The following is a 20,288-nucleotide window of genomic DNA, read 5'->3' as shown; positions in this document are numbered from 1 at the left end:
AAATATTTCATATGCGGACTGCGTCATTTAAAACTAATAACAAATCCATGCTGAATATATTCTGTGTTCTAAAACATATTTTTTAAATACAATCTAATATACAATTAATCCAAAATTAATTTCCAGATTCTTCCAACCCTGCTCTTTACTTTCGGCATAATAAGCCAACAATTCCACCCACTGACAGACTATAATAAATCGAGAAATTAGGAAGGTGTCAGCTGAAGGCGTGAAATATTCGTGCGAGATGTCTGGTTTTTTCATTTTTGGCACCAGCATAGTTGCACCTGCAATACATTATGTTGTGTGTGTTTTTTTCGAGTGAACAATTTCACGCCTCGGACAGGTGAGTTTGGGGAAAATTCCTTTCGCTACATATAAAATGTATATAGAAGTCAGTGTATGGTTGCCCATCTTGATAATAACTCTGCCCAACGCTGATGTTCTGACCTCGACACGCTTCGATGGAATGTTTCACATCGCACACTCAACGGAGTGTGTTTATGTTTGGTTTATAACGTTGATACGATGATATATATATATATATATATGTTCGGCTATATGGCTATAGGTATGAAATTCATTTTTAGAACGCACCATAGGCAGATAAATAAAGTCTGTACACCCACACAAGCAACAGCAGCAAGAACGTAGAGAGCTCAAGGTTATAGAGGTGATCGGAAAGTGGAAAACTGGGTTTTTTGAATTACTTTATTGTACTCATAAATAGATTAACTTAGGCGTATACTTAATATAAGGCGACAAGCCTTTGCGTTGCTTTTGTGTGTTGTTTTGTGTGAGTGTGTTTTCATTGGTGTTGAGTTTTGCTTTGATGAGGAATATCATTGTGTTGTTCATGTTTTTCATCATACAAAATATATATATGGGTGTGTTCACTTAGCATATGTGTAGAAAAGGGTGTGGATGCTAACATCCTGGCCATCCTCTGGCGCTTACTTGCCGAGCAGGATCTTGCGGCCAGCGCCGAGGTTCTGGCCAGCCTGGGTGGCTCCCTTGTTGGAACCGGCCTGCAGACCCACGATGGTCTGGCCAGCCTTCAGCTGCTCATCGGTGAAGTCGCGCTTGCACTCATCGGCGGGCTTGGGGCCCAGAAAGGGACCCTTGAAGTCGGCGTGCTTGTAGGTCTGCAATGAGCCGCAATTCAAGGATTAGCCTGGATCACAGTGGAGATAGAATGCGATTTTTAAACTTACGGCACGGCCCAAAGCGAAGATGGTGTTGGTCACGTTGGCAATATCCTTCTTCTCGTACAGATCGACGGTCTGGAAGACATCGATGTCGGGCACACCGTACTCCTTCAGGGCCTTCTGGAAGTTGTTGATGTTCTCCATGAACTTGAACTGGCCGCCCGAGGAGTTGACCTTGGGCACGGCATTGGGCGACAGCACGTTGATCAGTTTGCACAGCACCTGACCGTCCTTGAGCACATCCTCGTAGGACTGGCCGGCGGGGAACTTCTCGGCAATGATGGCCTCGATCCACTCCTGGGCCTCCTTGTCCATCTCGGGATTGCGCTTGCCGGCAATCTAGTTGGATCGGATGAGAAAAAATTCATACTTTAGGCACAATATTTCACAAAACTTTTTGTTTCACATTTCTTGCATATATTTTTCGTGTATGTACATTCTCTTAAGGATCTTTTTTCTTCACTGATTGAGTATTCACCTTGGCACGAACGGCACGCTCAAGAGACATGTTTGATTCTTGGTTTTTTTGGGTTCGGGTCCTGCGGGATCTTCACTAAAGCTCTAACAAGCTAACACTGATGCCAGCCAACGGGGCGTATGCGGCTTTTAAAGCGCGAGAGAGCGTTCTCCGACGAATTCGTTCAAGAATTTTCCAAAAATATATCCGAATTCGGAGTCGAGTGTGTGAAAATTTTGAAGCGTGGGCGTTCTATATATTCGAAACGCCGACTTTTCCCGCGTCTCCCGCGTATGAGTCGTGCGTTATAAAATTAGATCATCATTGGCCGAGAAAAAGGAAAAATCCAAATGCTTCATCATTTTCACACATTTCCAATCGATGGGTGTATGTATGTGTGTGTGTGTAGATTGTGCTCTTCAAAGTGCGCTGCTCATTTGCATGTTAGCCGCATTTTTTCGGACTTGCTGTCCTGCTGTCATTTTGAACTCATTTCGGGCGCGTGCATTCGTTGCCCGTAATTTCCATCGGCATGCATTGGGTCATAATTAAGAATGGCAGCAAATTGGTTCCCATCGAGCGACACATCCTCCAGAATTTACAGCGAAATTTATGATGACATGACATCCTTACAATATTCACAGATACACGATTGTGATCAGCGACATGGCAATTTCTTGTTAAAAGGACTTTCTGCATAACAAGTTTGAAAAAGTATTCATTTTTACAAAAATGTCATGTACTCCATTAAATTTTACTGGAAATGTTTTTTTCGACTTAATTTTAATTGGTATCTCATTTGTATTTGATTATTAAATCTTCCGAAGACACGTTCTTCTGAATTTACAGTGATTTACAAAATGACAGGAGCATTCTTTACAATATTCAAAATTTTGAAGAGCTGTTAACTTGGCAATTAGGTTTTTTAAACAATATTCGAAATAATTTTTTATTAAACTATTTTTTAAAGTTATCATTTTAAATTATTATAAATATTATGGAAATATTTCTTAATTTTTTAAAATTTTGTTATTTTCCTAAATGCATTTAAAACATAATTTTATCCATGCATTGCATTTATAATCTGATAATGGATATAAATAAATTCTCAAGAAAAGGACAAAGCCATTTGCAAGCCTTAAAAAGCAAGAGGACAGCGATTACTTTATGAGCGGGAAATTAACTTGAATTATGTGCCTTGTGTTATTGAAAAGCACTTTGTTCGAGGACAGCCATCAGCAAAACATGCCTTCAAAATTAACGAGAGGGCAATAAAGTGAAGAGGACCAGTCATGGCGACTGGGAACTGTCAAAGTTCGTGCCCCCCCTGCAAAAATGAATATTTTATTAGAGTGTTTCGGAGGAGGAAAGCCAAACAAACAAATCGCACAGCGACATCTATTTCGGGATGGGCGAAAATCTTTTGCTAGAGCAGATACAATTTCGATAACAGTCGGAATATCTGAGAGATACACGTAAAAGGCGCGACGAATTTGTGCTATGGGTAGCGCGACTATTTCTAAATTCTCGATGCCGAACAGGTGGAGCCGAGCCGAAATAGTTGAGATTTTCCAGGCTTTTCTTGTTTTTTCCCTCGGCCCGAGAAAAACAGATGGCGTGTTCGTTTATTTTTACCGCCTCCTTGGCCCGCGGCACTTCGACGGAGCGTTTTCTTTTTTACATTTTTTTTTTAATTAACAAATACGCGGCGAATTGAAGTAAACCGCATTGGTTGCCATTTAAGTGAATTAAATGCGCCGCAGGCTGGGTTTTGACTATTGTCTTCGCAAAAATTTAATTAATGCCCCGCAGCCGGGCGGCCATTTTTCACGGCAATTAAATTATTGTAATTGCATTCTGCTGAGGGGTGTGGCTCGTCAAGTGAAAGAATCAAATTCAATTACGCTATGGCACACACTCGATGGTTTTGGAAAGCACTACGGTCTCCCTCGGATTGCAATTCAGACAAATGGCTGATTATCCGGACCCCGGGGTCCTTCATGCATCCTCATCAGACGACGACATGCCTTCATCGTTTTGGCCAAATTGCACAGAGCACCATTGTGTGTGTGTGTGTTTTTGGCCAGGAAAATTAGATTCGAGTGTGCAAACATCCTGGCGGAGAACCATTTTGCAGGCGCTAAGTTAGCCGGGATTATTTTCCCATAAATCAGCATAAAAAATCCACAACCAGGCCGAAGGCCTATGCTCCGCAAAATGGCCAGCACACAATGGTCACAAAATGGCAACGCATATCCGAAATGAAGTCAAGCGAAAATTAGGTCGTTGGGGAGAAGGCACCAAAGGGATCCAATGGATCCAATGGCTCCAAAGGATCCGGCGAGCCCTTGGGCCATCCAGCAACCACTTGCTGGCATTTGTGTCGCTTCCGCTGGCTTACAGTGAAGCTGGGCGGAAACGGAAATTGAGTCAAGCGTTTCAGTTTGCAGACTGCAATTTCATTTATAAACAAACACAAAACGAAGAACATCGATTCGAATACGGATACTAGCAACTCGTGCCCCATTGCCAGTGAGTTGGCCGTCTATAAATAGACGCATTATTTATTTAAGCTCAGCATTTAATTGGAAAATCATGCCCAATGTCGTCATTTTGTTAACGAAAATAAACACTCGATTCGCCGCGGTCATGGCATCCACTAGTTATATTTATAAGTTTCCCATAATTTCTGTAGACATTTTTCGGCTCCTTGCGACAAAAGCAATTAAATAAATCTCAAAATTTTCACTTTGTCGTTCAAAAAAACATTCGTAGCACAATGTTGGAGGCATTATTTGTTTTGTATTCAAAAATTTTCACCTTTTGCCAATTTTTGCTTCTCTAAATCTTATAATATGAGCCAAACAATAACTGACAACTTTTCACGAAACTATACTTTGCATTTATTTATTGACTCCACACACATGACTTTGTTGCTAATAAAAATTTAAGTTCTTATCATAGAAAAATGATTTTATCAAGTAATCTTTACAATCTGGTTCCTAAGTTCTGGCGCTTAAATTATATACTTTAAAAAGACGTTATTTTACAATTCATTTGAAAGTAGTATATACTTTTTTCCAAACTTGATTCAGAAATGATTGCGATGCGGAATCTTTTGAACTTTTTATTTGTTAGCTGTTTGTTCTCTTCTGTTCTGTTTGGCTTCGCCCAATATTATTTACCCGAACGTAAGCCCCAGATAAATGATACTGGCGCTGTGGGCGTGGCGCCGCCTACGCCCACCGAAAAGCCCGAAAAAAGGTTAATTAGAAATTCAGCCGGACCGCAACCAAGATGCCTAGCACTTAACCACAACAAAAAGGTCTTTCTGCTCCACCAGCTGGCCGAGAATACGGAAGGTGAAAATAATATAATAGAAAATTTATATGTGCGAGGGCGGTTAGTTGGGCGAAAAGTGTAGGGATTTTTAATCAATAATTCAACTGTGACTGCTTTCCAATTTACGACCAACTCAGCAGCGGCCAAAGGCGAGATGTTTGACCCGAAATAAAATCGTCAAATATTGGCCCATGTAATAATCGAGGAGCTAAACCCGAAATCGCTTGTCCCAATGGTCGAATGCGAAAACTTTGTCAATATTTCAGCAACACGCTCCGATGACTTCTGGCCACCGCATGTTCCCATTGGGGAATTGGCATGGCCTGGCCTAATTGAATTCCCTGGCTAACACTTTAAAGCTGGCTGCCTTTCTGGCTGCAACTAGGAGTCAGTAATGAGGTTTCATCCACTTCCCCGCATCGAGAAACTTTCCATTTCGACAAATTGACTGACAGGCGCTGAACAGGCGGACTTCAAAGCAGCATTTTCACTAAATCAATTTGCACAATGTAGGCTCAAGGAGTTCTGGACCTGCAACCTCCCTTCTGCCCTTCATTTGCGATGGGAAAAAGTTTGGCACAAAAGTTGTCGTCTGACATCCGTAACTCGATTTGTAAATGGCAACGTGTGCCGCATCAGGGTTTTCCCCTTGATGGGCTCCAGTTTTTAGCAGCCATGCTAATTTGAAGCCATTATAGGTCTAATTATGGGATTTCTCTTGCCAGGAACAAGGTGTGAGTATATAGGGTGTTTAGTTAAGGCAGAAAACTTCTATATCATTAGCAGAGAAACGCACAATTTAAGTCAAAAGTAAAGCAGAAATCAACAATCTCGATTTGAGAATTTAGATCTCAGAATCTTTAACTCGATACTGCTTTCGGTCTGAAGATATCAACATTGAGATCGTTTTCGTCTCGAAATCAAGATGGTTTCTTTTCATGAAGAAAAGTTCTTAATTTTTCTGGGCTTATAAAGTATCTTATATCATCTTAAAAGTTTGCTATAGCAAATGAATCCCCATTAAAATGCTTTCAGTTTTAATGTTAGAGCTTAATTTTATTTCATTTTATTACAAGTTTATGCTTCTTTCATTCAATAAGATACCTGAAATCTTCTGAATTTCCACATTAAAAATACAAAGGACAATTTACCTTTCCCCTTTCCATTATTGTTTTTGGCAGTTTTGGAAAAACAAAATAATTACGTTTTACTGTGTCTAATTTATGCAGGCTAAAAGTCCTTGCCAGTTCGATTTTAATTATTTATTTTAGCTTCATAAAAACAACAGTAATTATTTAAATTAAATTGCCTTTCCGCCCAGTTTGCACAGTAAATTTGCCTTTATACATACATATATATTTATATATCAATTTGATTCCGCGAGGCTGAGGCATGTGGACATTTCCCAGTGGGTGGCATTGCATCATCATCGTCCGCCGCTGGAATTGCCCATAAATAAAGTCGCATGTATGGGGCAACGTGGCCTTTAATCGAATTCGTAGCGACATGCAAAAACACACGAAAAAGTGGTATAGAAAATGCTTCATTTTGAGTGTCGACACAGTTTATGCTCTAAGAAAAAAATAAAAACTTTTTTAAAATTAAAAATCGTAAAACTAAATGTCAATATAACCAAATCTGTAAAGATTTATATGCTGTTTTTAAGATAGTTTCCTAGATATTAGAAAATTTAATAAATATATATCATGAAGGTGTACCTATAACTAAGAATTATGAATCAAGGCAACCAAAATATTTAAATGTATTCTGATTCCTTGGACACTTGTGCATACACAAATTGTTATTTGCGACTTGCCGGCCCACATAAAATTGCAAATTGATGCAAATTCACCGACAAAGTTGCTAATCTCTGCGGCAAAAGAGTACGATGAAACTTAAGTAAAATTATTCAGTTTTATATATTTGGTTACCCGGATGCGCTTTTGGATGGCCGTTGACAGAAAGCTAAAGCATTCCGGTGGCCATGACAAAAAAATCTCTGTACAAGCACTGACAACATGAAGGGCAGATAAATGTTGAGACAACGCCGGGTGAAATTGAAAAACTTGCTGCAAGTATAAGCGCAAAGTTTGCCGCGTGCCTCGGGAAGATGCTGCTCGGACAGCCAACAAAAGGCATTGGGAATGGCTGCATCTTGCCCGACACTTGGCAGCTGGAAAGCCAGAGGGTCAGAGGAGCAGACATCCGACCAGAGGACCAGGTGCACGTAGACACCAAGCTGTAAAGATGGACGTGGCCATGGATGTGGTGCTCGGTGCGTGCGCCAAAGTTTGTTCGTGTTGGCTGGCCTGGGCATCGAGTTACTTGCTCCTCGAGGTTCGATGCGGAGCAATTAGCAAACTGGTCCTCGAACAGGATTACCCCGCTCAACTGGAGGGCACTCGATACGGCTATTAGGCCTGACAAGCTGTCATTACGAGCGCAAACGTCCGGAGCAGTCAAATATTTGCCAGCGTTTTTCGAGGTAAACACGGGTCATCCACTCGCATATATGTTAATGAGCTTGCTTAAGGGTCGCGGCCAACCGCTAAATTACTTTGAATTTGGCGGAATTACAAATACATATATTTTCCCTACACCAGAGCAAATATATACATTGGCTGCTTAACCACGTAAAAGGGTTGGATGGCTAGATATCCGTTTACTACCCATTAGTAGTTTACACTTTCAAAGGAGAAATTGGCGAAATTATTTGTATTCTTGGAAAATTATTATCTGGCATGAATCGGTTTATTTATCTTTGAATTTAAATTTTAATAGATGCTATATATATGTATATATAAACTAATTGTAACTTAAACAATGTTTTACAATTTATAGAAATGTAAGAGATTTAAAATCCACACGTGCGGCGCAACCATCAAATTAAATCCGATTCAATGCTTAATTAAACAAGCCTTTTGATAACCAGTGCTACTCCACCTTCTCGGTGACTACCGCGGATGAGGATGGGAACTGAAAGCTACCGACGCTCTCCATCGTTTGGCGGAGCTTCTCCAAGCCACTGCAGTTGGCCTCGTAGGCATCCAGCTGCTGCATCGCGGTGAACCAGCGCCGCAGACGTGGGAACTGCGACAGTGGAAACATGAGATTGACGGTACTCAATGTGGTCACGATGGATAAGTCGGCGAGCGTCAGCTGAAACCGCGGAAACAAAGGTGAAATTCTAGACTTAATTGAGCCGCCACAACGACAGGGAATCGCAATCAGATGAGCTGCTCTTTTTTTTACCTGTGGCCCGGCCATAAAATCGCTATTTTCCAGGTAGCGCTCCATGATAGTATACGCCTCGGTCAGCTTGCGTTCATGATGTGCCACATCGACATGGGCGAATCCCTGGCGGACAATCGCCGACTGGGAAAAATAAAAACCAAATATGTAAACACCTAGTTTTAGTTGCGAAACACTCACCATAAAATCACTGTCACGTCGGAACAAAAAGGAGCACTCGAAGAGCAGGAGGTTCAGAACCTTCATCCGTTCTCCGTGCTCCTGGGGCCACAAGCTGCCGCCCTCGTCGAACTTCTCCGCCAGGTGAATGAGTATAGCATGACTGTCCGTCAGCACCAGATCCCCGTGGACTAGAGTGGGAACACTGTGTTGGGGATTTAACTAAAAATGGCAAAATATAAAACAGAAATTATAATTATAAGGAATTTTTTCAAATTAAATTAATTGTTTTCTTTAAATGTTGATTGCTCTAATTTATTTCAAGCAAATCCCCTGAATAAATTTGTCTTACTTACCGCTAAGAAATCTTTCTGGAATTGCTCGCCCTTGAAGAGATTCACAAACCTGAGCTCGACATCTATATCGAGCAATTTGATTAGCATAAGACAGCTGCGGACGGGCGGACTGCGCTCGTCGTAATACAATATCGGCTTGGGCTCAGACATATCGTTAGGATCAGGTAGAAAACAGACAAACGAACGTCTTGAAAGTCAATCAGTAACTGAATTGAAAAGCATTTGTAGCCACAGTACTGATTGATAATGGCATTTTAATGTATACTACGAGAGAATTCATCAGTTAATTGTTATATTAATATTAAATATATAAGCACTGTCTACTTTAACCAAAAGTACAGATCTATGAAAATGAAAATTGATAAGATAGATAAGTCATTTTAAATTTGGCGCTCATTTTGCAAATTGTGTGGTATCCCTGAAGTAGTGCTGGAAAACGACATACTATAACGCACTGTTAACCAGACTGTTAGACTCAGCTGATCGGCCACACTTTCTGGGCAAGAAGAAGCACCTGCATTTTTCCCACTTAAACCAGAAAAACATTTAATTTTCTTGGTTTTATTACTGAAAATCAGGTTGATTTGTGTCCAGCCCGCTAAACAATGTACCTCTCGCGCCAATTGAGACTGCTGCCCAGGGCGAACATCGCGCGCAGCTTGAGTTCCAGCGGAGCACATTACACAACAGCGGCGCCGGCGGAAGATGCCCCCATTGAGATTCCCAATCGGATCGAGCGTTCGCCCACCGATCTGCTCCAGGCTCTGGCAGGCACGGTGGCCAGGGATCACACCGCACCCCACTACAAGTACCACGATGACCCGTTCCTGATACCCATGTCCAATGCGGCGAAGCGTTCTTATGCCATGTCAAAGGAATCGGGACGCAAGGCTGCCAAGTGGATCAAGGAGGAGCACCGCGAGCTGTTTATGGTAAGCAGCCAGGTAGAAGTGTTTCACACATACTAATCATTTCCCATGTCACAGCACCAAGAGGCGCAGCCAGCCATCGAGAAATTCGCACCCAGCATGGTCTATACCGAGGATTCAGTGGTGGACGAGAACTCTCTTGCCAAACTGATTTCCCAGGGTGAACTCAAAGACGCTGTTCTAGTCTACAACCTTCTGGAACAAAAGGGAAATCCAATCAGTCCCGAACTTAAGCAGAGTCTGCTGGAACTGGTGTGCTTCCACAACAACGAGGATCCACTGCCGGAGGAATACATTGAGGAGCGCTGGTTCCTGCAGAACAATCGACGACGCGAGCGTAGTGGCAAGACCTGGAAGGATGGCGATCTGGCAGAGAAATTGTACTCCGAAATAGAACCAAAGACGCCGCAATCATATGCCTCGCTTATCCGCGGAATGGCCAAGTACTTGCAGTGCGAGCGGGCATACGCATTGCTACAGGAGGCTGGCGAGAAGCAGGTGCAACTGGACACCAACACCTTTAATTCCGTTATCGAAATAGTGAGCTTCCTGAAGGACACAGCCGAGCAGCGTTGGCAGCTCTGCACGGAGCTTCTAAATGAAATGTCGCAGCAGAAGCTAAGACCCAACTTGGGAACTCTGAACGCAGTGCTTCAGTGCATTAGCACCTTTGGCAACTTTAAGCTGGCACGCACGGCTGCCCTCCAAGCTCTGCCGGAATTCAAACAATTGGGTGTGAATCCCAGCCTGGGTTCCTACTACTACCTGCTGATCATCTTCTGCCGAGAGAGAGGACCAGTGTCCCATGTTATTGTGGATATCCTCAACGATATTTCTGGCAAGGAGTTCCAGATTCAGCATCCCAAAGACACATACTTCTTTGCCACCGCCATGGATGTGTGTCGCAATCACTTACACGACAAATCGCTGGCGAAGAAGGTTGACGAACTGCTGCACACGGGCAAGAACTACGATTTGGTTGGCGACTCATTTAAGGAATCAGTATACTACCGCAATTACCTGGCACTGCTTTGTCAAACCGAGTCATTTGATGACTTCATGCTGAGCTACGACCTGCTGGTGCCCAACATCTACATACCGGAGCCCGGTATTATGGAGGAGATCCTCAGAGCCATTGAGATCAACGGAGGCGTTGAGTATGTGCCGCGCATTTGGTCTGACATGGTCGTGTTCGATCACACGCACCGAGAGAGCCTTCTACTCTACGTTCTTCGCATTTTGGTAGATAATAAGCCGAATCCAGATTCGCCAGCCCAAGCACAGTTACCGGAACAGGCCGCCAAGGTGGCGCTGGACATGTTCGAAAGGGTGGAGGAGGCTATCAGGCGACTCCGAAAGGTGTCCTTCACCGGCCAAATGCTGGGAGATATACTCACGCTTCTCGTTCGCGGTGGTAGCTACGATAAGGCGACCGAGGTCTTCGCCCACATTGATAAAAACCAGCACAGGATTCCCGGAACACCAAGCTTAAATGCCCTGCTAGAATTTGTGGACGCAAGTGTGCAGGAGAAGTCACCCAGCCAGGCGCTGTTTGCCCTGCAATATGCCGTTGAGAACAACTTCGATTCCAGGACGTTAGCCAAACGTATTCATGAAGGATTTACCCTAAATGAAACACACCTGTCCAAACTGAAATCGCTAGTAGGCGAAAGTTTTCTCGATAAGTAGTAGAGTCTTTTGTAAATGATATAATGAACGCTGTTAAATAAATAACCATTAAATAAATACATGTATTCTTTCATTAAACAGATTAATTAAATATTAATTCTAAATTTTTTGTAAAGCTTTATGTTAATAAAAGGGTTTTGTACTATTTTAACTTGTAAGCTGATCAAATGTGAGACTTGTAAACATTAAAAATTAATTTCTCTTGGTCAAGTTGTGAAACGTATGATATACACAAAGAATTTGGATACTATTTCTGATTCAGATGTTGACTAGTGAGTGAGTCTTAAAATAAACAATACTGATTAGTAATTTTTTATGAAGTAGATATAAGTAAATGCCTCTAATGAATGTCAAGAATGGGTAAGACACAATTCAGATCTATTCCTCCTTTGGAGCAAAGGCGGCTATGGGTTCCCAGTTCACACCGTCGTGTGGCAGATCGCTGCGTAGAAACGGCGACAGCCAGGTGAGATGCATTCTCTTGCCCAGAACCATCTCCAGGTTACCCCGCAAGCCGCGATCGTACTTTCTTGTGCCGCGCTCGCGTGTCACCGAACCGCTCTTGAATATCGACCAGTGGAAGACAAGGAGCAGGGATGATATGGCGAAGCCCAGAAGGGTGAGATCATATATGACCAAGTAGAAGGACTCCCAGCTTGGAGATAGCATTAGGCTAACCACGGGAGCAAACATGGTGAACAGCGTGGACCAACGCCAGTAGATGTCCAGATGGAGATGCCACAGATAGATGCTCTCCATGATAGCGGCCGCCAAGGATCCGATGATCATGTACACCAGGTAGTAGAAAAAGTACCTGTAGTTGTGGTGCCCGATGCAGCAGCAAGTAAACCGACAGTGGTGGTCCCGCTTCAGCACGCACACGTTGCACACTTCGCAGTGCCAGGATCTAGGTGGCACCAGCGTCTGGCAATCCTGGCAAGAGTGCCACCGTGCCAGCTGCGCCTCATCCAACGGTGGCTTCAGAAGCTCCTCTATAAAGACAATCTTAGAAGGGATACTACAAAGTCACTGCTATCTACCCACTGCGGATACTAGTGTCCACAAGCATGCAGGCCAGCATGTTTGATGTGATGTTGAAGATGATGAACAGGCTGGCCAACCATAATAACGTGTACCAAATCCCTCCGATGGCAAACAGTTCAGGCATAACAATGGTCACATGGAAGATGTATGTCACGGGCACAAAGACAGCCACCAGGAGGAAACACGCGAAATCCGAAATGGAACGAGGTTTAACCCGATCCCACGAGCGCAAAATCATCTTGCTCCCGTTATTTTTTGTGCCCCCAACTGAGACAGTGCTGCAAAGCGATTTTTGGCTCTGCTGCTAACGGTTACACTGTTAAGCCGAGTAAGAGGAAACGGTTAGAACACAATTCTTTACTGGGAACCAGTACAATGTTAAATAAGATTGAATTTAACAGAGGCCATCCGGTTTTAAAATATAAATATTTAAGGTAATTAAAAGTAACTTAATACGAATAAATCAAATGCTATAAACGAAGGTATACTAAAGAATACACATGTACATTAGTTATATTCGTGATATTTAATCTTAAGTTTGCTTTATATAAATATATAGAAACTTGAAATTAAAACTAAAATTTATTTTAAATAAAAGAAAGACTTGATAATGGGTTTTCACAGTACATTACAAAAACCATACAAAATTGATAAGGCACAGCGCTTCAATGGGATCTTTGCTTTACTTTTTTCTTAGAATTTGTAAAAGCGATTCCATCAATATATACGTGTGCATACATAATAGGATGGGTTTTTTATGCGGCTTATCGAAAACAATATGACGAACGAAACAATAAATTTAAAAAAAATGTTTTACTAAACAATGAAGAGTTTTAAATTGTGAAAAATAATCATTTCCTTGATGTAGAGTGCAAGCAGTCATAACCTAGGTGCGCTGTTATTTTTATATAACTTTAATAATATTTTGCTTTTTTAGGTCTTGAAACTGTTATTTATTAGAAGTTCTTTTGGGAGGGAACTAGTTCGCAGTAGTAATGAATTCTTGTAGCTAGTAATTAAGAAAAAATTACTTAAAATTACTTTTCCTCGGAATAAAACAAAGTAATAAGCAAAGTAATTCAAAAGTGCACATATTACATGGTACGAAAACGTTTAACATCGTTTCGCTTCGCGGGTTTTGGCAATAGCTGAAGAATCCTAGCTAGAAAGCAGACGATTTGGCATCCCTGGCAGCAGTTAATCAAACCACTTGCGACCGTAAAACATTCCAAATGCTTCGCTGAAGTTAAATCTTATCGCAGCAGTGCAGTCGCGTTCCACATCGCATTCCGTACGAATCGCAGCCGTAAACCGCTCCCGCAAATTGGGTAGATCCGCAAAATGTCGGCGTCGCACCTGGTGATTCTGGCCGTCGCCCTGCTGGTGGACTTCGCAACCGCGGGCGTTCCCCTTCCGCGATACGAGGCGCTCCTCAAGCAGCAGTCCGCTCCATCCGATCCCACGCTGGGTCTCTACGACGACGGGGATAAGGTTATCCGCCTGTCGGTCGACAACTTCAATGCTACCGTGGTGGACCAGAATCGCGGAGCTTTAGTCGAGTTCTACAATACTTACTGCGGCCACTGTCGCAGATTCGCACCCACTTACAAGTCGGTAGCGGAGCACCTGTTGCCCTGGTCGGAGGTGCTCATCGTGGCGGCCATCGATTGCGCCGCCGAGGAGAACAATGGCGTCTGCCGCAACTACGAGGTGATGGGCTATCCAACGCTACGTTACCTGGGCCCCGGTTTCCAGCCGGGTCCTCAGCATTACGGGCAGAGTCTGCATACGCAGGATATAAACGAGATCCGCGAGATACTCGCGGGTATGGTGGCCGCAGAGAACCTGACCAGCAGCCACAACAATTCCTACTGGCCAAACTTTCACTACTTAACGGAGAACGATTCAGCCAGCAGTTTGTTCGAAGGTCTCAGCAGCGTCACGCAGTACGTGGCAGTAGTCCACGAACCGGAGAACACCACTCTAGGAGTCGAGGTGGCTCTGTTCATGACTCAGTGGCCAGCGGTGAGCGTCCGGCGCGTCATTGATCCAGCAGTGGCCGCCAAATTCAAGATTGACCCGACCAATCTGCCCATCAGCTTGGTGGATCGCAAAGGTGAGATTACGGCGTACGCGCCGGAATCTACTAATGGTGAATCGTATGCCAAGAAGCTGTGGGATGTGCTGGGCAAGAAGAATATCACTCCTAGGCCAGTGACGGTGCACCAACCATCGGCTACGCCGGCGTCCAAGATTAAGGGGCAGAACGAATTGATCGATGAAGTGCACCGGAACAAGCACTTTGTCTACCAGGCGGATCTCGAGCAGGCCATACGGACGGTGCTTCACAACGAGGTGTCTAAGGTGGGCGAGATCAGTGGCGAGAAACTGCTCGCACTGCAGCGATTCCTAGCAGTGCTGCAGCGCTACAATCCGCTCGGCGCCAATGGACACCAGCTGGTGTCCAAGCTGAAGGACTATGTGGTACAGTTCAACGATAAACTGACGGGCAGCCAGTTCGAGGAGGAGCTGAAGCGCCTAGAGGCCCACCTCTCGCCCGTCTACTCCTCCACCCACTTTGTGGGTTGCGTTGGATCCAGTCCTCGCCTGCGCGGCTTCAGTTGCTCCCTGTGGACACTCTTCCACTTCATGACCGTGCAGGCGGCCAACAATGAGGAGTCTCAGGATCCGCTGGAAGTCTTGCAGGCCATGCACGGTTACATCAAGAACTTCTTCGGCTGCACCGAGTGCTCCGAGCACTTTCAGGTGAGTCAGCAGGCGGAGAGGTAGCTACGTGCTAATGACCACAATAGTGCTGATTAGGAAGCCGATCGTTATGGGGTAGGGTAGGATAGTTGATTACCAAACAAAAGACTTGAGTGCTGACTCTCGGAATTTTCCGTGCATGCAAATTCGATCTTTTTTTAGCAGAAAACTAATTTACCGCCCAAATTAGACCATTAAACAGCAGCACTTGTGTATAATTTAATGCTGTGTTCATTAAAAAATCCAGTCTGCGGATCAGCACCTCCGATTCCCGGGGCTTCACGGGTAATCTGCAGTGCCTACTTGGTATTGATTTCGCTACACGTACTCCACTAATTGAATAACCACGATGTAGTCACTCTGATAATTGTTTTCTGTTTTTCTGACCCTCCCGCTGAGCCGAGATTTTATTTGTTATTCACAAATAATCCGTGAGTCACACAACTACTTTCTCTTAAGGCTAACTACACAAGTTATTTATTAGTAGGCTTCAAGGGCAATTTGTAGTCAGGTAAATGTAAATGATCACTTGCTTACTTACCTTTACAATACTGTTTCATTTCAAATAATTTTGAAATTGCTCCCCACTAGTTGGGTAATGGGTATCTGATAGTCGATTGTGTTCTCTCTTGTTTCGGATTAATATTTTGCTATAGTTGAGCCATCCTCTTGTAAATAGATTTTGTACCCAAATGCATTTCTTTTTGGCGTTGCTCTCATCGAGGTACCACTGTAATTAACTAGGTGTTCGTTCGGCAGCTGTGACAACAGTTGTTTTTTTTGTGTCGCTCACGCATTGAGTAACTTATTTTGTTTGCATTTCACAGGCAATGGCATCGAGGCGAAAAATCTGGAGTGTGCCGAACAAAGAGGAAGCCGTTCTGTGGCTTTGGGCAGCGCACAACGAGGTGAACCAGCGCCTGGCAGGCGACGCCACCGAGGATCCAGAGTTCCCAAAGAAGCAATTCCCAGCGCCGGATAGCTGCAGCGAATGCTACCGCACGCCCGACTCCAAGTCGGAGAACTTGGAGATCGAATGGAACAAGGACGCCGTGCTGGGCTTCCTCAAGAACATACACAATCCGCAGTTCGTCAGCCGTTACGGTGTGCAGCGGGAGGAGCTGCTGCATCCCACGGCGGACAAGATGCGGCAGAAGCGACAGATCTCAAGCGTCTTCACCGACATGGATATGCGAATGGGCATGCTGCTGTACGCCTTCTGCATTGTGATGATGGTGTTGGCATTTAAATTGTTCGCCTTCAAGGGATACCGCAAGAAGCCCTATGGCCACGACCTGCTGGGCAAGGTGTAGGTTAATCCCAAAGGAAAGCTTCCACTTATTCTAAACAACAAAAGACACCGAGAAACGGAATTTAACACGCCACCTCCTTGCATGTTTTTTATTCGTGGCACCTAGAATTATGATTAAGTTAAAAGTATGTGTATATATGTATGAACGATCAGTCCTCTTCCAGTTGTAGTCCCTAACATAATCGCTTTTTACCACGACGATGCACCTGATTGCTTTATTCTTAGGCATGCAAATGTGATTTTTCCCTCCAGAAGTGACAGTTTGAATAAAAACGATCAATGCTAGACGAATGTTCACAATGTTGAACACTTGTTTTGGGCGGTAGCACTTGTGATAAGGTGCGAACACAGAAATATTGCAGATAAGAAACTGACAATGGTTGCGTTGCGTGGGTTTTATTTAACGAATCTCTGGAAGTCCGGATGCCACCAGGGCAATACTTTGTACTTTTCGATGCGAGCGTGCTTAACGGTTACCGACACATTTCGGCAGCCATCCTCAGCGAAGTCTAGCTCTAGGTTCTTGGCCCGCATATCCGTGCAGAGGAGTTCCCGGGTGGCCCGCAGACGGTAACGTGCCTGCTGAGGGCCATAGGCTAGCTGGTTGGGAGTTGGCACGAAGTGGCGGCACAGAACAATAAGCAGAACCACACCCTCGTGGGGATTACCAAAAGTTGGAGCTAGCTTGGCCGCATCATCATCCGCCAGCGATTCCCAGTCATTAACAACTTCACTCGTGTCCGTCTCCGTTTCGTCCTGCTCATGGGACTGTCGGTTCCAAAACTTGTAGCACATGATCCATAGACACTGGTACTGCGTCTGCCAACAGGACACAAAGATGCGCTGTAACATCCAGTCCAGGTTATAACCTAGCTCCAGGCGAACCTTCAGCGGTCGGTGGCAGTGGAAGAGCGCCTCTATGACAAGGGATCTGAGCGCCCGGGTATCACAATTGCGTATCGGCTCCAGCTGCAGCTCGGCCGGCAGGTCCAGATTCCAACCAGAGGTGGCACCGGTGCAGTGACGCCGGTAAAGATTGCGCCAAAAGGCCCGAGAAGCCACCAGCCTGGCGGTTTGTTTACATATGAGAGCGAAGGTCTGCACGTCCTCCGGGTCAATGTGCATTGATATGTGGAACCAAATGTCATGCCGCATGTTGATCACATTGTTGTTGTTGCCCTCCGCCATGGCCAAAGTGGGTGCAGTGGCTCGGGATATGGACTTTTGCTTCACCGCTACGCAGACATCCGATTGCCGGGCATATATGGCTGAGAGTGAGGTAAATTTGCACTGCAAGTTCGGAGCACCCAAGTAGGCGGGTCAACTTACTACATTTCCCTCTGGTACGGAATAGTTTGTTTCGAATAAACTCATCACAATCGGCATCAAAACTCATTGTATTGGGCTCTCGCTGGTTCAACAGCTGTTGTTCATTTGCGAGTTAGTGATGTGCGACAGAGTTGTCATCCGCCGCGAATGTAATTAAACAACAATAATAAGGCTATTTTATTGTCACTGTTCTATTTTTTATTGTTATATATTTGTAATGCAGAAACGAACATCAAGGGACAGTTTGTTTAAACAAAAAACATAAATTTTAACTGAATTTGTTACTTTGCCGCAAGTTAATTATCAAAATAATTTGTGTTATAAAAATAATTTCATTTAGCTAAGCTTTTGAAGGAGCATAACTATCACAAACTCTAGCTATTTACCGTTAGGAGTAGCTAGAGATATATAACCCAGATCTGGTAACTCTGTTCAAGTGCCATCCCCTGTTGGAAATCTCGCTAAATCTAGCTGGAAATAGATAAAACGGTACAACTGCTAAAATTGATTAATTGTTAAAACAAAAATTTCGCCAAAGTTCGTTGATAAGACTCTGCTGGAGATCCGAGGCCATAACAACGAGCAAATCCGCACGAAGCGGTCACTTACCGTCCGTCCAAATCAGCGCCAAAAAGCGACTATCGAGCCGAACGTAAAAAAGCAACTACCGTGCCGTGGGGTAAAGTTCACAGCACTTTTCCTTTTGTCCGAAGTCAGTCGGATTTCGTCACCATGGTCGACAACAATAACCTACGCAGTGCGGTGATCAGCGAGGCACCGCTGCTGCCGCCCTCGAGCAGCATCGGAGTTGGCGTTTCCAGCGCCGGAGGATCTCCGCCGGAAGCGGTGCTGCGCACTCCATACGGCAATGTTAGGGCGCTGCCCGGACCGGCGCAGCCCCCTCCTTTGCCGCAATCCCCATTCCAGCAGACACAACAGTTCGGTGGTTTCGGCAGCGGGTACGGCGGAAACAACTACGGACTCGGGGGTTATGGTGGCTTCAACAGTGGCGCCTTTGGATATGGTGGACTGGGTGGATTTGGAAGTGGACTTGGAGGTGGATTTGGAAGTGGATACGGCTATGGAGGTGGCTATGGCGGAGGCTATGGTGGTGGCTTCGGCGGAGGGTACAACAGATTTGGATCAATGGGTGAAAACGATGCGGAGCAGCGGTTCATTCATATGGCTGAGTCCAGCTCGCGCCCGGCCTTTCAGAGCATCGAATCCCTGGTGTCGGCCATCGGCAACATCGCCTCCATGCTGGACTCCACATTCTTCGCGCTGACCAGCTCGTTTCGGGCCATTCTCGGCGTGGCAACGAACTTTGTCCGGCTGCGAAGTGTGTTTGCCCAATTTTGGACTACGTTTGCCATATTCCGCGGTCTAAACTGGATGTACAGGAAGTGAGTGCGGTGCAATAGTGTGGAAGCCTATATATATAACTATATATGTATATTTCGTTAAAGGATTCTCTATTGGCTGCGCCTATCGAACCTGGACCCCTCATCGGCGGCCTTCAAGAAGGCCTTTGCCGAGGCACTGAACGAAAACAATGGCCAGGCGAGAGGAGCACCTAATGTGCCGCGAAAGGCCAACTCACCCTGGCCGGTGCTGGCCTTCATCAGTTTCATCTTCACTGCTCCCTACTTGATCATGAAGCTGCTGGGAACCGTGACGAACACCGCCCAGGAGGAAGGTAAGCCCTGCCTGCACATTGCACAGGCTAGTTTATCTAATCGAGAGCACTTTGCTCCGTCCATGTGCTATAATCTGGCCGATAAGGCCTGTTAAGATAAGACTTCGAATAACGCTTGTGCTCTCATCCCAACCAGCCCGTAATCCGGCCAAGTGGACTGCGCCGATTCAGACTCAGGCCATTTACGACTTCGTAGGTCGCAGCCCGAGCGAGCTTTCGCTGCGCGCCGGCCAAACGCTACATGTGGCTCCCCGCGACATCCAGCAGACGCTCAATTTGCTGAACACTGGCTGGGCTCTAGCCACCACCAACGGACAGACCTCCGGCATCATTCCAATTAGTTATGTGAAATCGCCACAACAAATGCGCCAAGAGATGCAGGATCAAACCAAGCCCGCTCAGCCACAGCCCCAACTAATGAATTTGTCCGCGGGAGCCTTTGCGTCTCCGCCGTTGGAGCAGCAGATGAACTACGACTTTAACCTGGCTGCCCAGCAGCAGGTGCCTTTGGGTCCGCCCTCAACGACGTCAGCTGTGCTGGGCGAGGGATTCGCCTGAGCCGACCAAATCCTCGGATAATTAGCTTAAGTTTAAGTTATGTTTGGATCAGCTTCTGTATATGTACGTCCCTGTATTTTAAGTTATCTTCCGCCTTTTGTATATTTCCATTTAGTTGTAAATGTTTATTAGTCAGCGATCCCAATGAAAGTAAACATTAACCATATGCGATGTCATGGGTTGTTGACTTA

General features: G+C 44.9%; 7 protein-coding genes across 7 annotated transcripts; 3 read left to right on the top strand and 4 right to left on the bottom strand.

Annotated features, from left to right (window-relative positions):
* Positions 1 to 693: 693 nt before the first annotated feature.
* Positions 694 to 1,797, bottom strand: LOC117137602 (muscle-specific protein 20). Its single transcript, XM_033299120.1, has 3 exons — positions 1,687 to 1,797; positions 1,215 to 1,547; positions 694 to 1,145 (listed from the first exon to the last, which is right to left on the bottom strand). Exons 1-3 carry the CDS (start codon positions 1,714 to 1,716, stop codon positions 954 to 956), a joined length of 555 nt encoding a protein of 184 aa, XP_033155011.1. The 5' UTR covers positions 1,717 to 1,797; the 3' UTR covers positions 694 to 953.
* A 5,939-nt stretch (positions 1,798 to 7,736) lies between these two features.
* On the bottom strand, positions 7,737 to 8,963 carry LOC117138028 (glutathione S-transferase E14). The gene is made up of 4 exons (XM_033299836.1): positions 8,775 to 8,963; positions 8,440 to 8,640; positions 8,260 to 8,382; positions 7,737 to 8,166 (listed from the first exon to the last, which is right to left on the bottom strand). The coding sequence occupies exons 1-4, from the start codon at positions 8,922 to 8,924 to the stop codon at positions 7,942 to 7,944; spliced, it is 699 nt and encodes a 232-aa protein (XP_033155727.1). The 5' UTR covers positions 8,925 to 8,963; the 3' UTR covers positions 7,737 to 7,941.
* Positions 8,964 to 9,253: 290 nt separating this feature from the next.
* Positions 9,254 to 11,449, top strand: LOC117137027 (protein PTCD3 homolog, mitochondrial). Its single transcript, XM_033298233.1, has 2 exons — positions 9,254 to 9,706; positions 9,761 to 11,449. The coding sequence occupies exons 1-2, from the start codon at positions 9,380 to 9,382 to the stop codon at positions 11,390 to 11,392; spliced, it is 1,959 nt and encodes a 652-aa protein (XP_033154124.1). The 5' UTR covers positions 9,254 to 9,379; the 3' UTR covers positions 11,393 to 11,449.
* A 19-nt stretch (positions 11,450 to 11,468) lies between these two features.
* On the bottom strand, positions 11,469 to 12,739 carry LOC117137028 (probable palmitoyltransferase ZDHHC24). Its single transcript, XM_033298234.1, has 2 exons — positions 12,437 to 12,739; positions 11,469 to 12,384 (listed from the first exon to the last, which is right to left on the bottom strand). Exons 1-2 carry the CDS (start codon positions 12,672 to 12,674, stop codon positions 11,771 to 11,773), a joined length of 852 nt encoding a protein of 283 aa, XP_033154125.1. The 5' UTR covers positions 12,675 to 12,739; the 3' UTR covers positions 11,469 to 11,770.
* Positions 12,740 to 13,629: 890 nt separating this feature from the next.
* On the top strand, positions 13,630 to 16,805 carry LOC117136641 (sulfhydryl oxidase 1). Its single transcript, XM_033297633.1, has 2 exons — positions 13,630 to 15,202; positions 16,030 to 16,805. The coding sequence occupies exons 1-2, from the start codon at positions 13,778 to 13,780 to the stop codon at positions 16,513 to 16,515; spliced, it is 1,911 nt and encodes a 636-aa protein (XP_033153524.1). The 5' UTR covers positions 13,630 to 13,777; the 3' UTR covers positions 16,516 to 16,805.
* An 89-nt stretch (positions 16,806 to 16,894) lies between these two features.
* On the bottom strand, positions 16,895 to 17,954 carry LOC117136642 (transmembrane protein 183). The gene is made up of 2 exons (XM_033297634.1): positions 17,844 to 17,954; positions 16,895 to 17,782 (listed from the first exon to the last, which is right to left on the bottom strand). The coding sequence occupies exons 1-2, from the start codon at positions 17,908 to 17,910 to the stop codon at positions 16,911 to 16,913; spliced, it is 939 nt and encodes a 312-aa protein (XP_033153525.1). The 5' UTR covers positions 17,911 to 17,954; the 3' UTR covers positions 16,895 to 16,910.
* A 340-nt stretch (positions 17,955 to 18,294) lies between these two features.
* Positions 18,295 to 20,273, top strand: LOC117138137 (probable peroxisomal membrane protein PEX13). The gene is made up of 3 exons (XM_033300011.1): positions 18,295 to 19,246; positions 19,310 to 19,539; positions 19,676 to 20,273. Exons 1-3 carry the CDS (start codon positions 18,576 to 18,578, stop codon positions 20,095 to 20,097), a joined length of 1,323 nt encoding a protein of 440 aa, XP_033155902.1. The 5' UTR covers positions 18,295 to 18,575; the 3' UTR covers positions 20,098 to 20,273.
* Positions 20,274 to 20,288: the final 15 nt, after the last annotated feature.

The sequence above is a fragment of the Drosophila mauritiana genome, chromosome 2R (assembly GCF_004382145.1).
Source record: "Drosophila mauritiana strain mau12 chromosome 2R, ASM438214v1, whole genome shotgun sequence".
NCBI classification, from domain to species: domain Eukaryota; kingdom Metazoa; phylum Arthropoda; class Insecta; order Diptera; family Drosophilidae; genus Drosophila; species Drosophila mauritiana.
The sequence above is the reverse complement of the archived record's forward strand: the minus strand, read 5'-3'. Positions and strand labels throughout refer to the sequence as shown.

Excerpts from the sequence above, each read along its gene's own strand:
- LOC117137602 (XM_033299120.1), bottom strand. The coding sequence starts at position 1,716 with ATGTCTCTTGAGCGTGCCGTTCGTGCCAAG. Across the intron at positions 1,548-1,686 it reads AGCGTGCCGTTCGTGCCAAG|ATTGCCGGCAAGCGCAATCC; the intron begins GTGAATACTCAA and ends CGATCCAACTAG. Across the intron at positions 1,146-1,214 it reads TCTTCGCTTTGGGCCGTGCC|ACCTACAAGCACGCCGACTT; the intron begins GTAAGTTTAAAA and ends GGCTCATTGCAG.
- LOC117138028 (XM_033299836.1), bottom strand. The coding sequence starts at position 8,924 with ATGTCTGAGCCCAAGCCGATATTGTATTACGACGAGCGCAGTCCGCCC. Across the intron at positions 8,383-8,439 it reads GACGTGACAGTGATTTTATG|TCGGCGATTGTCCGCCAGGG; the intron begins GTGAGTGTTTCG and ends TATTTTTCCCAG. Across the intron at positions 8,167-8,259 it reads ATTTTATGGCCGGGCCACAG|CTGACGCTCGCCGACTTATC; the intron begins GTAAAAAAAAGA and ends CCGCGGTTTCAG.
- LOC117137027 (XM_033298233.1), top strand. The coding sequence starts at position 9,380 with ATGTACCTCTCGCGCCAATTGAGACTGCTGCCCAGGGCGAACATCGCG. Across the intron at positions 9,707-9,760 it reads AGCACCGCGAGCTGTTTATG|CACCAAGAGGCGCAGCCAGC; the intron begins GTAAGCAGCCAG and ends CCCATGTCACAG.
- LOC117137028 (XM_033298234.1), bottom strand. The coding sequence starts at position 12,674 with ATGATTTTGCGCTCGTGGGATCGGGTTAAACCTCGTTCCATTTCGGAT. Across the intron at positions 12,385-12,436 it reads TGTGGACACTAGTATCCGCA|AGGAGCTTCTGAAGCCACCG; the intron begins GTGGGTAGATAG and ends TTGTCTTTATAG.
- LOC117136641 (XM_033297633.1), top strand. The coding sequence starts at position 13,778 with ATGTCGGCGTCGCACCTGGTGATTCTGGCCGTCGCCCTGCTGGTGGAC. Across the intron at positions 15,203-16,029 it reads AGTGCTCCGAGCACTTTCAG|GCAATGGCATCGAGGCGAAA; the intron begins GTGAGTCAGCAG and ends TGCATTTCACAG.
- LOC117136642 (XM_033297634.1), bottom strand. The coding sequence starts at position 17,910 with ATGAGTTTTGATGCCGATTGTGATGAGTTTATTCGAAACAAACTATTC. Across the intron at positions 17,783-17,843 it reads CCGTACCAGAGGGAAATGTA|CCATATATGCCCGGCAATCG; the intron begins GTAAGTTGACCC and ends CCTCACTCTCAG.
- LOC117138137 (XM_033300011.1), top strand. The coding sequence starts at position 18,576 with ATGGTCGACAACAATAACCTACGCAGTGCGGTGATCAGCGAGGCACCG. Across the intron at positions 19,247-19,309 it reads CTAAACTGGATGTACAGGAA|GATTCTCTATTGGCTGCGCC; the intron begins GTGAGTGCGGTG and ends ATTTCGTTAAAG. Across the intron at positions 19,540-19,675 it reads GAACACCGCCCAGGAGGAAG|CCCGTAATCCGGCCAAGTGG; the intron begins GTAAGCCCTGCC and ends CATCCCAACCAG.